Below are 17,461 nucleotides of genomic sequence, written 5' to 3'. Positions count from 1 at the left end.
AACGTAATAATAATAATAATAATAATAATAATAATAATAATAATAATAATAATAATAATAATAATAATAATAATAAATGCAAATAAATACAATTCATTGGAATTCAAACTTACTGTGTTGTCTGTGATTTTGCAGTATCTCGTCTCTTAACACTGGTAGCTCCTGAAGTTGTCCGAAATCCTTGTCACTGGGATAGCGTGTACCATGTCTGCTAAGCAACCAAAATTTAGATGCTATGCATCCTGAAATAAAATGAAATAATATATATAAAATTTTTCACTTCTCACGATTGTAACTTGTAGCCTAAATTGAGCAGATATAGATACCACTGAAAGATGGACGCAGATTGATTGGATTTTAACTCCCTTGCTCAATAGTAAAGTTATATATAGAGAAACTTACTTGCTTAAAGCGGAATCCCAACTACTATTAGGGTTTTTATCCAAAGCAAGTGCACCCACTAGGAATCGAACCCAGGTCCAGCCACAGAAAGCCATTAACACGGAGCAAAATGAATATTGGAAGAGTTGGTGAATTACGAAAGTAGGAAACTGATAAAGTACCCGATCACCCTAGGATAACAAAAATCAATTCACAAGCACATGAAGATTTAAACCAACTCGCCATGTCCCTCAGTCCACTATAGTGAATCACTTTATGAAAGGAGGGTGTCACCTTTATCAGGAGTTGCAGCGTTGTGGGACAAGTTGGCCCACAGAAAAGTGGATGTGTGCTGACAACTTCTGCAAAATCTGCTTTTCCTGAAAGGCTGGTCAACATACAACGTAAAGTGATTTATTTTTTCTTAAATACAAATATGCAAAAACAATGGTTGTGGAAGAACCAACTTAGAGAACCGGTCGTCAAACAGGGCCATTTTGAGCATCAAGTCATGAAGATGTGTGGTGGAACTATGAGGGAGTAATTTAACTTCCAGTTCGCTCCTAATGGTTGTACAATCAATGGCGAACAGTTGGAACAAATGTATGCTAACTAAAGATATCCTACATTGCTGAACCGAAAGTGCAACCTGCTACAACATAACGCAAAACTACACTCGGCTCGAAAAACTAAAAAAATCTAACTTGATAGCATCGAACTGATATGACACCCGGCATATAGCCCTGACTTTGCCCCTTCGGATTACTACTTGTTTCGGTTCATGGCGCACTTCCTGAAATCATGATGCTTTTACCAACAGGAGGTGGAAACTACAATTGACTGTCTTCTATGTTTCTAAGAACAAGATGTATCAACGTGGAATCTAGGAACTGGCAGGAGAATGACTGCAGATAGCTCGACATAAGAGGCTATACTTTGAATGTTATCCTACTTTCATTGCACTGTAGTAAATACAGGTATGTTGTGTACCAGAATATTGCAAGACGTATGCCTCATTCTTATATCTAAAGTACCGGTACATCAAACAGTACATTCCATAAGAATGGACTGGCTTGATAGGAACGTTTGGAAGGGAGAAGCAATACAAAAGTAAATAGATTAACATGAATAATTTTTATGACTATCATCCATGGTGTCATCCTAAATTTTCATGACATGCCCCGCGAAGGTAACACCTGCTTCTAAATAGTGCAACGGTTCAAACATTTAATAGCCCTAATCGTGTTTGTATAAGCTATAGCATTTTAACTGATCGTTAACTGGTTTGAATGCTTCAATAATTTTTCTCAGCTTTCATAAAGTTCCACTGATCATATTTCCATCACAACCATCTCTTAGGACTGCGTTGGTTTTGCTCAACTTTGTGCATGAGGCCCCTGGTACGATCCCAGCTCTCACTAACTGGAGTTTGTGATGGAGAAACCGTATACGTAGGTTTTCTTCGGGTACTTTCAGTTTCTTCATTCCATGGTTATCATCAATCTCATTATCACAGTTTCCATTAGCCTCTGTGTATACTCATGTATTTTTTTTTTTTTTTTAATCTTATGAATACTCCTATCTTGACACCAAAGTCATCCCGTCGATCTGTTGAGCCTAGGACGAAAGTAAAGTGGCGAGTCAAGGAGGTAAGAATTCCATATCTACATTGAATAAATCATTGCGCAAAGCAACTTTTACATCAATAAAAGTGATATCCCCACTACAAGTCCAATTAATTCTACACATTTGTAAATATGTTTTAGGAAATCATAGCTCACAATTTGTAAATATTTTGAACCAAGAATCAACTAGAATAGTAAATTCGTAGCTTTTCCTGGAGGACTTAGCTACTTATCTCTTCCTCATAGCGCGGAGCCTGACAACACTGCCATTTTCACTGGACACCCCTGCTTGACATCACTCTTCAGAAGAATTACTCCATCTGGATTTCCACCGAGAATCGAATCCAGAACTATTTTCTAATCAATTGTTGCGGAAAGCGGAGCCCAAACATTTCCTGTTTCTCCAAGTCTACAATTATTTTTACTTTCGAAACAAATCATGTAACGAACAATGCTATAAAATATAACTTAGAAAAAAAGCACACGGAAGCTAGATACACGGTAATCAAAACATGTGGCCTAATTCTCAAATATCATCAGACGAAGTTCATGATAAATGCAATCACAATAGATTTGTTTATTTACTTTTGAGGTTATTCTAAAACTTTCCGTTGTAAATACGTGATGAACCGCTGTTTTTACGTGTAGTTTTGACCATCGTTATCTTTATAGACAAACAAACGGCGCGTTCCCGTCTGCCTAGAGACAGTCGAGGTAGATGCAACAACCAAAGGAAATTAACAGGAGATTGTCAAAGTTCAACATTGCGAAAGGGTTTTGAAAAGAAATCTTTTGTATTTATTTTATGGGTTCAACTATGTACGGAATTGGTTATCCGTTTCTTTCAAATGCAACTTTATTAAAAAAAAAAAAAAAAAAAGAAAGAAAAAGAAAGCTTAATTAACGAAGCAGCAAAGTATCTATAGCACAAAATACGTATCTATATTAAGGATTAGGAATTAAATTTCTGTTCTTTCGGCATCTATGGCCATGTTAGCCCATCATGTATGAGGGGTGACGTTCCTCAGCGATTACACTACCGAGATAACCAGGGAGAAATAATGGAATAGAAAGGGAAGAAATCATCCTGGGACCTTATGTTAGTTACCATCTCTTCATTTATTCGGTGTGAATGAGGAAAATCCAGAAAAAACTCAGGAGACCTGGCTTAAATCTTTTACACTTTTTCGATCTGGTGTACTCACCGGGAATCGAACCCGGTACCGTTTGCACCAAAGGTTAGCGACTATATTAAACCACCTATATTAAGATCAAAATATAAGCCATGTTTCACCTAATCAATTACGAAATAAATCATGGACTCGTCAACCTAATTTGAAAGCACCATCCGTGTAAGTTTCGAAATTCACCTAAAGAGAAAGACACTTGTTCATTGGCGGCTCTTGGAGCAAGTTACATTAATTTCAATCTAAAAAATCTTGAAACAGTGTGCATTTGGAAATCAAGTAAATTCGTGATTTAGACAAACAATCTGCTCCCATCTATATCCATACTCGCGTGCGCACACCTATATTAATTTGAAGACTATTTTTTTTCTATGTACCTTAATGAATGTGGAATAAATTTTTAAAATATTTTAGTTTTATAAAACTTTGTTTTCAAATGAATCACGAGTTTACAAATGTAACGCGAGACATTGCAAATACTGTTCCGTTTGTCTTTATATCGTGAGTCCGAGTCGCACAATTTCAGACTTGCGAAAATGAAATAAAATTAAGTTTTACGTCCCACAATTATGCCGGCTAGGCTAAAGGAGACGCTGATGATGATAAATTAATGAAAATGTTGGAATGAAGAAAGTGGGAGGAAACGGGAGAATCCCCAGGAAACCCACTCACACGGTGTTTGTCCACCACAAAGTTCACTTGGTGCGAGCTGGGATCGAACTAGGGACCCCAAGCACCAGAGTTCAGACTTGCGAAACAGCATTGAAAAATTACATGTATCTGAGAAGAATGGAGTAACACAGGAGCCTATACATTTCAATACAATCTAGTCGACATAGAGGAAGCTGTGCGAATTCTCCCGTAGATGAGCATTTGAGCTTGTGTTGCGTTCTCTTGTTTATTTATGCAGTCAGTTTTGCCAGGTATATGCACGAATCTCACATCAAGTAGAAAATTTTGTATGAACATGATCAATGAAGCGAGTATTATAAATGCGTTTACATTTAACATCTGTGTCATTTTGTATTAACCTTATGAAAACAATTTTCATGATAAATTTACTCTCACGTTGGAGTGTCGTGAGAATGTTTTATTGTTAGTCAGATAGAGAACTCAAGAGTAAAAGCACATTTACGTATCCCTATTCCTGGTATATTGGCGGAAAACTTTGGGGTAGATAGTGGATTTTTAAAGATATGAATCATAGTAAAGTAGAATGTGTGCGTTTGTTGTGTGTTAATTTAAAACTTTTGAGTTGGTTGGTTGGATAATTGGCGTGCAGAGGTATGTACAGCGGGGGACACTTCTAAATGGTACAGCCATATGGAGATTTACGGCTAAGGTGTACCATTTAGAAGTGTCCCCCGCTGTACATTCAGTGTCAAGGCTATATGGCATTTAGACCTACAGCTTAACGTAGAATCCTAACCACATGAGCTCTCACCGGGAATCGAAACATGCCTCTCACGCCAAAGATACACTTTGCAATTATTGTAGTTTGAGGCGCTGGTTACGATTTATGAGTTTTTGATACGAAGAATAAAAGTATGAAACACGTTTTACTTTGGGAGAAGTTACTAGAGATAAGTTTGAGGTCAGTAAATTTAAACACGTCAACGAGTTTCTTTAACTAGAGGTCAGAGGATTTTTTTTTTTAAATAGTCTCATACTATCCACGATACTGATCGATAGAAGATTATACTACTACTACTACTACTACTACTAATAATAATAATAATAATAATAATGGTGAACACCTTTATCACCGAAAGTAGTTATATCGTACCAATTTTGGAAATTCCATCCACAAAGAGAGAAGAGAAAACTTCATTGCGTCTTTTCCTGAACTATTGAATATCAAAGTGACAGAATTTGCTACATGGTGGCTTTCCGATATTCTTAATCAGTGATGTAATGCTAGATCTTTTCGTGAGTACATGGTCGATCGCTTTCAAAAAATACAGTGTATAGCTAGTCCTGTATATACAAGGGTCACTATTTATATTTTGAGTCTAACTGAAAGAAACAGTAATTTGTAATTGAAAATTGATTTATTGTTTTTCGAAATATTCTTTATGATCAACACACTTTTGCATTCGTTCGAACCATTTCTCAAAGCATTTTTTCCAATCTTCTTGAGAAACCTCCAATAATATGGTTTTTGAACGTGTTGCCAAGGCTCAACATATAAATAGTGGCCCTCGTACTTTCGTTCTTTCTTAAATTTAAGGAGAGAATGTGTTGGACTATTAGGCGTATATACGTCATACTTTCGTATACACTCTGCTCTGCTTAACTACTAGAGAAAATGTTTCAAGGAAACACACAAACTCAGTATGGTGGAAATCGAAAAGGCGTTGAATCACTACACCAGGGAGAGATTAGAATAGTTTTGAACTCCAATAAATCCCGATTCACGCAGTCGAGTTTCGTGGAGAACAAAACTACAGATTCCTAGGCCACGCATGTTTATTCTCCCTCCCCTCCTCAATCTTATTGAGCCTTATGCAGACTCGTTTTGACGTATGATTAGCGTCATATTAAAGGCCTGACTACTGCAGGAAACATATGTTAGTCGGACTTTTTAGTATGACTATAATGACGCGTCAAAATGACTCTGCATAAGGCCCATTGACTTCAGATAGTCCATATCTTCATAGAGTGATTTCTGAGCTTTGCGTCTATGGCCATGTTAGCCCATTACGTATGAGGGGGTAACGTTCGTCGCGAATGCCCGCGGAATTGGGGAGGAATAAAGCAATGGGGAAGGAAGGAAGCGGACTGAAACTATTATGTGAGATACCAATCAGCTTTTCCCTGGTAGGAATGAGGAAAACTCAGGAAAGCCTCATTCAGGATTTCTGCCCTAAAAAAGCTTTTACACTTTTTCGATCGAGTGTACTCAAGAAATAGAACAGGGACCCCTCGTTATAACAGGTGTTAGGCTATATGCATCTACGGGATTATTTATCAGGCAAATTTCAGTCTTTACTGAGATCGTAGTATGGTTGTAGGGTACGTTTGTCATTCTTAATTTCTAGAATTGCCCAACAACATGAAAAGTGAAACAAAATGAACTCAAATTTTAAGTTTAACGCTAATCGTTTATGGCTCTTAGGCTAAGGGAAATGAATGATTAATGAAAGCGATTATGAAATAGTTGGTGAAACGAAAGTGTGGGAGAAAACGAGAGCCCAACGAACAAGATTTGCACTATAATCTCACACGCCCTGAGATCAAACAACAGACCCCTTGCACAAGAGGTGAATACTACCAATGAGCCAGAGCCACCGAGGCCCCCAAACAGTGGAACAAGATCATTGAAAAATTTTAACGTGTACTCAGCTTCTTATTCTTAATTATTTTATTTAATAATTGCACGGAATGGGAATATCCTATAGATTTGAGAAGTACGATAGCAAATACAACTACGGAAAAACCGATTTAGGGGACAAATGTAAAATCAAGTAAGTTTAAATTAAGTCAAAGAGCTTTTCCAAAGCTAGAAGTCACAAGATACTTCCAAAATATTTTTATACTACAGATACGAGGGTAAGTCAACTGAAAACCATAAAAGTAGAAATAAAAATCCGCATATGGCGCCAGTGAGCTGTAAGTTGGCATGCCTGTTTACGATAGTATGCCGGATGTCTCCTAGGTGGCAGTAGCTGGCAGATGCACAAACACCGGCGCAACAACAGTTCCAAAATGGCAGCCCCACTAGCCACATGCACCGTTGAAGCCATAGTTTTGGAAAACCGCCGTGTGACAATAGACGAAATTGCAGCATGTGTACACATGAGTCATGGATCGGCACATCATATTGTAAATGATGTTCTCCAGTTTCATAAGGTGTCTGCAAGATGGGTGCCCCGACAACTGACGCCTGAACTGAAACAGCGACGTGTTGATGCGTGCGAAGACCTTTTGTGGCGTGCTGAACGTGACGGTAATGCCTTCCTGTCACGAATCGTCACTGGTGACGAAACATGGGTGCATTACCATCAGCCTGAAACAAAGCGAGCAAGCAAGGAGTGGCGGCAGGAAGTTCCACTCCGATGAAGAGGCACGCAACGCGGTGCACGAGTGGTTGCGACGTTGCCCAAGACTTTTTTTTCTGCAGGTATTCAGGCTCTTCCGAAGCGCTGGCGGACTTGCATTGAACGAGGAGGGGACTATGTTGAAAAGTAATTTACTTGTGTACCCTGTGTGACCAATAAATAATATTTAAAAAAATAATTAAGGTTTTCATTTGACTCCCCCTCGTACTTATGAACCTAGCGGAAACATCTAGATTTGGAAACGCATCAGATGTCTGGGTTGTCAACGGTCGGATGGCAACTTCAGCACCGGGCTCTTGCTGGTGATGGGTGCAAAAGCAATAGAACGACATTCTAATTTGTAAAGAGGGGAAATTGTTGGCGCTTGGTTAGGTAGTGCGAGCGTGACGAAAGTGGTGTGTTTGGTGTGTCGCAAAGAAGTGTCCAAGGTGATGACGGACTGCAAAAGTGATGAGAAACCATATCGGCGAAGAAGAACGGTGGGCGGAAGAAAACCTTCAGTGACAGGTTCGGCCGAAGATTAAAGCGGATTATCACTCAATCGTAGAACGTAAGTGAACGATGAAATCACGCAGCATCTACAGCTTATCTCGATAATCACAGTCTGCTGCTAGTTACATACTATAGACATGTTAAGTCAGGTTGCGGGCGCAAAACCGCTGATAAGGGATCGTAACGCTTTAGCACGACGCTAATAGTGCCGCGAACATGCAACGAGGAGTACTGATGACTAGAAACGTATTATATAATCGAATAAGTTATTGTTTACCTTATTTAAAACTACGAGTCTTGTTTGTGTTTGGTAGATGTCCAATTAGGAGTATGATCAGCAGTGTCTCCACCAAAGCAAGAAATATGGCGGCTCAGTGATGCTGTAGGTCGTAATATCCTGGTCTTCAGCGAATATTGTGCTGACGCTTACGATCACATCACAGCCCGTGATTATGTCGCTATTTTTGGGGAGCGTATTCATCTTGTGGTCCAGATCTACCTGTACGAGGACTCCACATTACAGAATAATGCGCCCATTCACATAGTTGAAGCTGTTGTGGTGTGGCTTGTGGAACATCGGGAAGAAATTGGCTCGTCCCCATCGCCTGCGCAATCCTCGAATTTGAAGATAATTGAACATTTGTGAACTGTTCTGAAGACACGAATCCGCCCAGATTTCCGCCCTTCTCCTCTCTCAGCGATGTAGTGCATGATGAATGGTGTAATTAGGGATGCGCACGAGACAAGATTTGTGGCTGTCTCGACTCGAAAATGTGCTGTAAAAGTGATGTCTCGACTCGAATTTTGTCAGGAAAATCCTGTCTCGACTCGTCTCGTGCGCATCCCTAGGTGTAATATTTCATTTGCTACCAGTCACGACCTCTTACACTTCATTCCACGTCGCATGAGAGCTATTATGAGGTCAAAAGATGGTCCAACTTCGTATTAATTTGCAAGTAGCACTGTTTTTTTTTAAAAAAAGATGTTTGCATTAAACTTACAAGTATCTGTACTTGCTATTTGAATAACAGTAATTTCTGCCAATAACAATACTATTTTATTTTTAGTTACCGTCCCTTTCAGCAACGAGACTATGCGAGACGTGGATCTACAGTTTGAGGAGGGATCCTAACCACGTGAGATCTTGCCGGGAATCAAAGCAGGGTCTCCCACATCAAAGGCGCGTGCGCTATACACTTACACACGAAAAAATACCTATGAAACTGTAGGAACACTCAAATGTCTCAAAATCACGCCAAGATGCACTACAATTTTCGTAAAAAGAAACATCTTGATAAAACAGATTGCTGTCAATTCTACACGATACGCGTGTAAATAATAATAATAATAATAAAACTAACTCTATGGCCTATGGAACCCGGAGGTTCAGTGCCGCGTTCACAAAAGCTCTCCACTGACTTCTATCCTTAGCTAATTGCATCCAGTTTCTACTTTGTATTCCTATCTCTGCGAGATCCATCTTAATATTGTCCTCCCATCTGCGCCTAGGTCTTCCTAATGGTCGTTTTCCTATGGGTCTACCAGTCAAGACTTTGAAGGCGTTTCTACTTTCTTCCATTCTAGCTACATGACCTGCCCACCTAAGCCTCCTAGACTTGACGACCCTAACAATGTTGGGTAAACCGTATAAACTATGTAGTTCCTCGTTATGAAGCTTCCGCCATTCCCCATTCTCGTTCCTCTTGGGTCCGAATATTCTTCTCAGGATCCTGTTCTCAAATACTTTCAGTCTATGTTCTTCCCTCAGAGTAAGCGACCATGTTTCGAAACCATACAGAACAACAGGCATGATTATCGTTTTATATATTTTAAGCTTCAAATTCCTCGACAGAATTCGCGACAAGAGATTTTGAACCGAATAGTAACACGAATTCCCTGCTTTTAGTCGACATTTAATTTCTTCGTGAATATGATTTTCCTCTGTTAATAATAATAAATATAAGCACAACTCTATATATATTGAAGTCTAAATCTATCAAGTTTGGAAATTTCTGAAACGTAAAATACTTTTTTCTACAGAATGTACAGAGCAACTGATTCTGGGGAAGCCCAGGGAAGATTTTCGAAAAGAAATTAACCTGCCGCTATAGCAGTCATATTCTATGTTCTCGCACTCAAGGAAGGAGACTCGCACTCAAGCTTTGGAAATGACTGATAATTTTTTCGCTAACTTAAAAGGATGTATCCAAACTTGTGACTCATCTTAGAAAGACACGGGGGAGAGGATATTGAGCGATGTAAATGAAATATCTCTAAGATCGCACAATATGCCCTTTAGGCTAAGGAAGACGGATTAAGGCAAATGAATGATGGAAGAATTGGTGGAATGAGAATGTAAAAAACGGGAGTACCTCGAGAAAAATCACGGACACGATGTTGTCCACCACAAATTAACTGGGCCATGGATTGAGCCAGGGATCCCAAGCACCAAAGGTAAGCGCTCAATCATTGAGTTGCCGTGTCCTCCTTTGAGCAACACAGATCTTCACAATAGATGCAAGTCATCCGGTATCAGAGAGATTAACTCTTTGCAGCATGGTGGTACTTATACCACCTTTTAGATAAAGTTTTAGTAACACCGTGCTGCAAAGAGTTAATCGATATGCTTAAGATTATTAGGAGAAGTAATTTCAATATGAAATACCTGGAACTAGGTATATGGAATTCAAATATGAAGAGAGTTTGGAGAGAGAGATTGAGGATATAAGAAACATGAAATAACACAGTTAAGAAATTTGTAATAATCCGCACTGGATTACTTTAACACGTAATACGATAAACAGGAAGAGTGGTTTATGGATCAATGAATCATTTCTATCTTCTAATGCATAGTTAAATAACCCATTTTTAGGGGACAATCCAATCAAAGCGACATCCTTTCTAATTTAGCGTTTCACGTTTATGCTCTGTGAATAAAGAGACGGATCATATTAATGAACATCAATGAGTATGAAACAATTGGCAGAATCAAGCCCCCCCCCCCCCGACGTTTTCAAACAAATTCTCACGACCTGAGATTGACTCAGGTATTCCTCGTACTAGACATGAGCGCAGTGTCACTGAGCCACCATTTTAAATAGGCAATCCAGTGAAAATAATGAATAATAACCGAACCAATAAAATACTATTTCCGTTTTGAAAGTGTAGGTAAAATGTATTTCAATGAAATGAAATCTTAACATCAATAGGCGATAAGGGACTAATAATAATCGAGAAACGAAATAAACGGAGAGCAGTATGTAGGCTATTTGTCCCTGTCACAATCAACACGACTGCTTTAAAAAAAAAAAAAAAAAAGTGCAGATCTACATCGGTGTTAAGATTCGAAATTAAATAAAATCTTCGCATTTAACGTTCCACGATTATGCTCAATTAAGCTGAGAGAGACTTTGATTAATGGAAGGGAATTACGATGGAAGAATTGGTGGAATGAGATAGGAGGAAACGCAAGCACCCCGAAAAAAAAAAAAACACTAGCACGATGTTGTGATGATGTCCACCACATCTTACTTGGCCAGGAATCGAACCAAGGACCCCACGCACGAGGGATAAGCGTTTACGACTAAGCTCCCATGCCCCCATGGTGCTAGATTCCAAATAAACCCAACTGTGTAGTGCTGCAGATGTTATATGTAAACAGATATGCCGCTCGTAACATCATAGCATAAATTTAAAAGATTTAGCACGTACATAAATTATGATCAAGATTTCAAAAGCTGAGACTGAGGACTGAATTTAAATTGACTCTCGTCCACGCAGGGTTCTAGAACACTGGTCCGCGTCCGCATCGAGTCCTAATAGTCAACCTGGCTACTAATCCGCCTTCACTCGCTGTCACTTGGAGTCACACGTGAATTGAATAAAGAAAGGAACCAACCCACCTGTATGTGTGTGGGACAGCATAAAAAAAAATGCAATCTGAGTTTTACGTCCCCACAGTTATGCCCGCCAGGCTAAAGGAGACTGTCAGGGCCGGCTCTACCATATATACACAACACGTGCATTTACACGGGGCGACAAAATCTCTCATTACTATATTATTTAAAATAAATATTTCTTGGAAACAGACTTCATGATTACGGCAGTTAAATTTATTAAGTTGACATCCTATTTGAATATCACATTCATAAATCATGTTTAGGCTGCATTAGTTTGTCACACGGATAGTGCTAAAACAGATGGTCAAATTAATTCCAGAGTGAATTGCTTGATTGTTGTAAAATACAAGAGCCCAATTATCGAACAGCAGCGAACACCCGTTCTATTTAGTTTTTCAGTTCTTCTTAACTATAACCTTTTTAACGGTTGTAGAAGGAAAATCAAGAAATAAAGATAAAATAGCTACCTGTACTGGAACTGCAAACTGATGTAATAAGATTGAAGCTCTTTATTGGATTCTATAAAAAGGATTACCTTCTTTCCTCTGCAGGTGTGTTTGCTTTATCTTTCACTAGCACAATAGATTATTAAAGAAAAAACAGACAACGATATTTGTAGTGTTTAGATATTTCTGAGTGCGAGTGCACTCTCCCTCTCCTTCGTTCTTCATAAGGTAGCATACTTAAAATCATGGCTTCTTAAGATTTGTTCTTTCTAGAGAAAGGGGAAGTAGCAAATTATGCCATTGCACGGGGCGTCAAATTGCCTAGGGCCGGTCCTGGAGACTGTGATGAAGAGAAATGAATGAAATGGTGGAATGAAGAAAGTGGAAGGAAACGGGAGAACCACGAGAAAACCCATGCACACGGTGTTTGTCCAGCACAAAGTTCACTTGACACGAGGTGGGATCGAACCAGGGACCTCAACACACCAAAGGTGAACGGGCTAGCATTCTGGAAGCTTCTACCCGTCTAGGCTACCAGTCTAGTCTAGCCTAAATTTAAAACGTGGTCGGAATCCAACCGATTCCAGTGTGTACTTGTAGGATTAAAATGCCATGTTTACAAACCATTGGTAATAATGAAACAAGTTAATTGATACTATGCTGAAGTGTCGAACAATGATATACCGGTACTGTACTAATCCTATTGTGGACATGCACAAGTGGTAAAGGCAGTAGGAGGGGGCTATGGTCCCTTCTGTGAAGTCGAAAGAATCTATCTTAAGTAAGGTTCAGGCATGAACAATATTCTCTATCTCTTTACAATTTCTGTCATAAAAATATCTGTTACATGATATTAGGTTGATAACAAAATACGAGAACATTTGAGTTCTTGCTGAAAAATAAGCCATGAATACGGGGATGATACAATAGAAATCAGCTCTTGGATGACTTTTCCACGTCCTTTTTCTTCCCCTATGTGCAAACGAACCATGTATATTAAAAAGGAAAATACCAATATTGCCCCCTCCTACGAAAAGTCTGCAGACGTCCGTGAATCCTATATATGTATACTTTGAAACTAATGTAATTTGACCATGGTAAAATGGTGAGTAGGTAAGCTATATCCTTCTCTTGCGATTAAAAGTATCAATCCATATTATGTATATTACAATATATTTGCAAATTCAACTTGGACAAAAGGTAAAACGTACCTGGAATAGTTATTTCTTTGGTGTCCTTGTTGTTTACGAAATTGTAGGCAGTTTTCGTCCCTAGAAACAAGTAGGGATCCTTATCATCGGCGTAGCAGTGTTGTGTTGACTCAGTTACGTATCCTTCACATAATACAGCGAAGACAATTGCGAACACAATCATAATAAAGAAAAAATCACTCAACGATACTTCCCCTCTACAACCTGCAGCACGATGATAAGACGATTCCAAACTGTTACTGGATTCCTTCTGACCCCTGCTACCTTATATGCTCAATTGCACACAATGCAATGTTTGATTTTGGTTACTAGCAACGCCATCTGCTTTCCAATTGACTGACGTCAAATCAAATTTGTTTTTAGGACCCATAACTTTCCACTAAGGAATTGTTTTTACAGATTTTAGGGTTAAATAAATACTTATACTTTTTTTGTTAGAGTATGTAATCATACGTAAAATGTGTTGGTAAACTAATGATATTACGACAGAAAAAAAGTACGGTAGTAGCTAAGTGGAAAAGCGTTATGATCGTGTGGCAGAGGCGCACGCATGGGGAGTCTACCGGGTCCGCACTCCTTCCCATTAAAAAAAAAAGAAAAAAAAGAAAATAAAAGAACTTCCTAACAACACACATTTGTACCTTTTCTCAATAAAATTATATTTGTTTAACAGGAAAATGATTTATGTAGCATGAAAATTTGATCTTACACTTCATCTATACTCTTTCTCTTATAATCTATCATTTCTTTTTCTGAAAATATAAATGGGAGTATTTTGCAATTACTTATAGTCTTTTCGGTAACAGAATAATACCCGTTCAATACTACATAGACGTAGTGGTTTATAATATTAGACCTCACCCCCAAAACTTGTAGTAAGGTAAACGCACCGGATTTCGACAGGTTAAGGACTTTTTTAAAAAATCAATCGCCTATTGTGGCCATACTATTGGTCGGTGTTGGTCCATTTTTTCCTTGAACTGTACAGTCCCTATTAATACTAAAAGTTACTTCAAGACTCAAGTGTTAATGTTAGAAATTTTTATAAAACTGGAACTCGCCAATGGAATCCGAATTCGACACACTTCACCTGGTTTCGACAGTTGCGGTACCTGAATTCGACAGCTTCAATTATATCCATGTAAAACATTAAGTCTGCATTTTTAGTAATAGTAATCTCTTCTCAGCTTCAAATATTGTTTTATTATTATGCAGAAATAATCAGACGGACAAAAGAACAGAACTTAAATTTTCTGAACTGAGTAGTTACTTCGATGATCCTCAATTCGACATGCTGGAACCTGATTTCGACATCTCATGTCGACCTGAGATTACAACTATCGGAGAATTATGCAACAAATAGCTTTATGAAAGACTTTGAACATACTTGTACGTTTAGATATTCAGTTAAAATTATATTTGCACTACTGAGCATGAATTCGACAACCTTGTCGAAATCCGGTTCACGTTACAAATAAAGGCTCGTGTTTTCGACAATCTCCCGTTCATGTTCCATCACAACCTTTGTCCTCACAGAAGAACACAAAACGCACTGATTGAAACTCCTTTACAACATTAAAGTACTACTATTTGCTTGAATCAAACCTAACTTTAATAAAAATCTTAGGAAAATAACTTGCAGTCTTATGTTTTCCTTAAGATTATGTGTTTTTTCTCGAAGAGTGTATCATACACACAACAATGTATTTCTTTTCTCCATACATATGACTCATCTACTGTAACCGCACTTTTGACACGAGAAAAGACACTCCCATAATGTTGCCACTTCTATTCACGATCGCAGGGATGACATCTTACGCTTATTTCACAACATTTAAGCACAGGTATGCCGAATTCAGGCGCGTTTACCTTATTGGATCCAACTTCCAACAAAAAATTCTGAGTGTGCCTTATCAAAAAAGATCCGTAGCTAAGTCGGGACAGGTAGCTAAGGGAGGTTCATCACCCTTACACTTTTACTTAATTATTTTGATATATATATAATGGCAATCATGAAATTTTCATAGCTTATTTCGATACAAATAAACAAACAGATCTGCGACGAACAGAGAATTGAATTTAAAATTTTAATATTTCTAGTTCATTTTTTAAATCCCAGGAGATACATATTCATTCTTTTTTCTTCTTTACTTTTTTTAAAAAAAAAATAAAACTCGATGGTCTGTTGTTTTGCTTGCTTCGGAGTTTTACCATCTTTTTCAGCACCGAGGCTATATAAGACTTGGATTTACAGTTTAATGTGGAATCCGAACTTCCGTAATGCATTCAAATTTGAGAGTTCTCCAACCGGGAATCGATTCTCCTCATCCTCCAAACCCTACTTACAAGCCTTAGTGTTGCAATTACAATCGCTTTTATTATATTTAAAATTTAATAATGGTTTGATATTTTATCAATTAATATTGAAACCGGAAGTGATAGTAGATCTATACCACTTCTGGTTTTAGTAGGGAGATTAGAGTGTACAAAGTATATTCTCAGGACGTTAAATCAATGGCAGAAAAACTTCTCACTATCTATTACAGTTTTTACTCTGTAATGATCAACGTTAAAACCGGAAGTGGTTGATTTTTGCTACTTGCAGTTTGAATAGAGGATTAAGAGATACGATGGTACCTATTCTTATAATGCTAAGTCGATTTATAAAACGCTTCTATTTTTTATTGTTTCTGGTGTATGTAGATCAATATGGAAACCACAACTTGTATTGGATTTCTATTACTTCCGGGTTCAGTAGAGAGTTTGGAGATGAAATGTATTCTTGAGAAGATTGATTGCTGAAACCGCTTCTCGCCATATACTAACGTTTTCGCTCTATAGTGATCAGCGGAAAACCGGAAATGGTTGATTTTTACCATTTCGCTTTGTTTATCACCTTCATCAACGAGCTTAATTCCCACGGTGTAGTTCTTGAGGTATTTCTGTCTCCTGGATGGACGAACGGAGTAAATATTTAAGAGTTTTAGTAAATCGAACTCCTTAGCTAAAATTGATTCAGCGTCTCAATAGCAATTCAGCTCTGCTCTTATTTCTCTATTGAAATTTCGGGACACAATACTAACCTTCCCCGCTTGATTAGTGGCTAGCGCGTGGGCCTTTGGTGTACACATAGTCCCGGATTCGATTCCAGGTGGGAGAGCCTTTAGAATTTTAACTGTACTCGTTCTGTTTGTGTCTCTGTCTACCTTGGTAAGGGTTAAAAATCCCAATGCGAGGAAAACTTGGGTACTCAGGAAACTGAGGAATAATGGATTGATCTTTCTTTCTTAAATGGCTCAGTGGTAAAGTGCTTACCTGTAGTGCAAGGGGTCCTTGATTCGATTCCCGGTCAAGTAAGTTAGTAGTGGACTCCGTGGGTTTTCTCGGGTACTTCCATTTCCTCCCACATTTTCATTCCACCAATTCTACATCATCATTCACTTGCCTTAATCATCCGTCTCCCTTAGCCTAAAGGACATAATCGTGGGACATTAAACTGAAAAATTTCATTTGTAACGTTGGGGGAACAGTAAGTTCGTATTGAATATAGCCCGCTCCCCCCAGTGATTTTTAACGAATCATAGTGATTCTAACGGTTCATATTAGTTCATAATGAATCGGAATCATATGTTATAAAGATTTAAGATGTAAATCTTGTGGTAAGGAGGCTTTAGTATAAGTAGTACTACCGGTAGTAGTAGTAGTAGTAGTAGTAGTAGCAGTAGTAGTAGTAGTAGAAGTAATAGTGGTGGTAGTTAATAGCAATACTAGTAGTAGTAGTAGTAGTAGTAGGAACGGGTTAGGAGCCCCGCAGGGGTTGGTTGGGTTCTGTTCTCGATATAAGTGGTAGTAGTAGTCGGAGTAGTAGTAATAGTAGTAGCAGTAGTAGTAGCAGTGGCGTAGGGAAGGGGGGCCAGAGGGGCCGCCCCCCAAAGAGGTCCGACAATATACTTTGGTACTTTGATGTTTGTAATTTTTTATATGTTTTTATGTTTATATATATTTTTGTTTGTAATTTTTCTATATGTACTTATAACAGCACTTGCCCCCTCCTAAACACACATCCTGGCTACGCTACTGAAGAGTAGTAGTAATAGTAGTATTAGTAGTAGCAGTAGTAGTAGTAGTAGTAGTGACTCTTCCAGTTCCGGTGGCAAAG

The 17,461-nt window shown here is 38.4% G+C and overlaps 1 protein-coding gene across 1 annotated transcript in view; it reads right to left on the bottom strand.

Moving 5' to 3' along the window:
• Positions 1-13,593, bottom strand: part of LOC145664735 (multiple inositol polyphosphate phosphatase 1-like) — a 42,033-nt gene extending 28,440 nt beyond the window's left edge. Inside the window, exons 1-2 of the mRNA XM_081731623.1 lie at positions 13,303-13,593; positions 114-242 (exon numbers count right to left, since the gene is read on the bottom strand). Of these exons, the coding sequence (XP_081587749.1) occupies positions 114-242; positions 13,303-13,465 (292 nt within the window). The 5' untranslated portion in view covers positions 13,466-13,593. The remainder of the gene's footprint in view (positions 1-113; positions 243-13,302) is intronic.
• Between the last annotated feature and the right edge of the window lie 3,868 nt (positions 13,594-17,461).

This window comes from Thermobia domestica, chromosome 11 (assembly GCF_964235325.1).
Source record: "Thermobia domestica chromosome 11, izTheDome1.hap1.1, whole genome shotgun sequence".
NCBI classification, from domain to species: domain Eukaryota; kingdom Metazoa; phylum Arthropoda; class Insecta; order Zygentoma; family Lepismatidae; genus Thermobia; species Thermobia domestica.
This window is presented reverse-complemented; position numbering and strand designations above follow the sequence as displayed.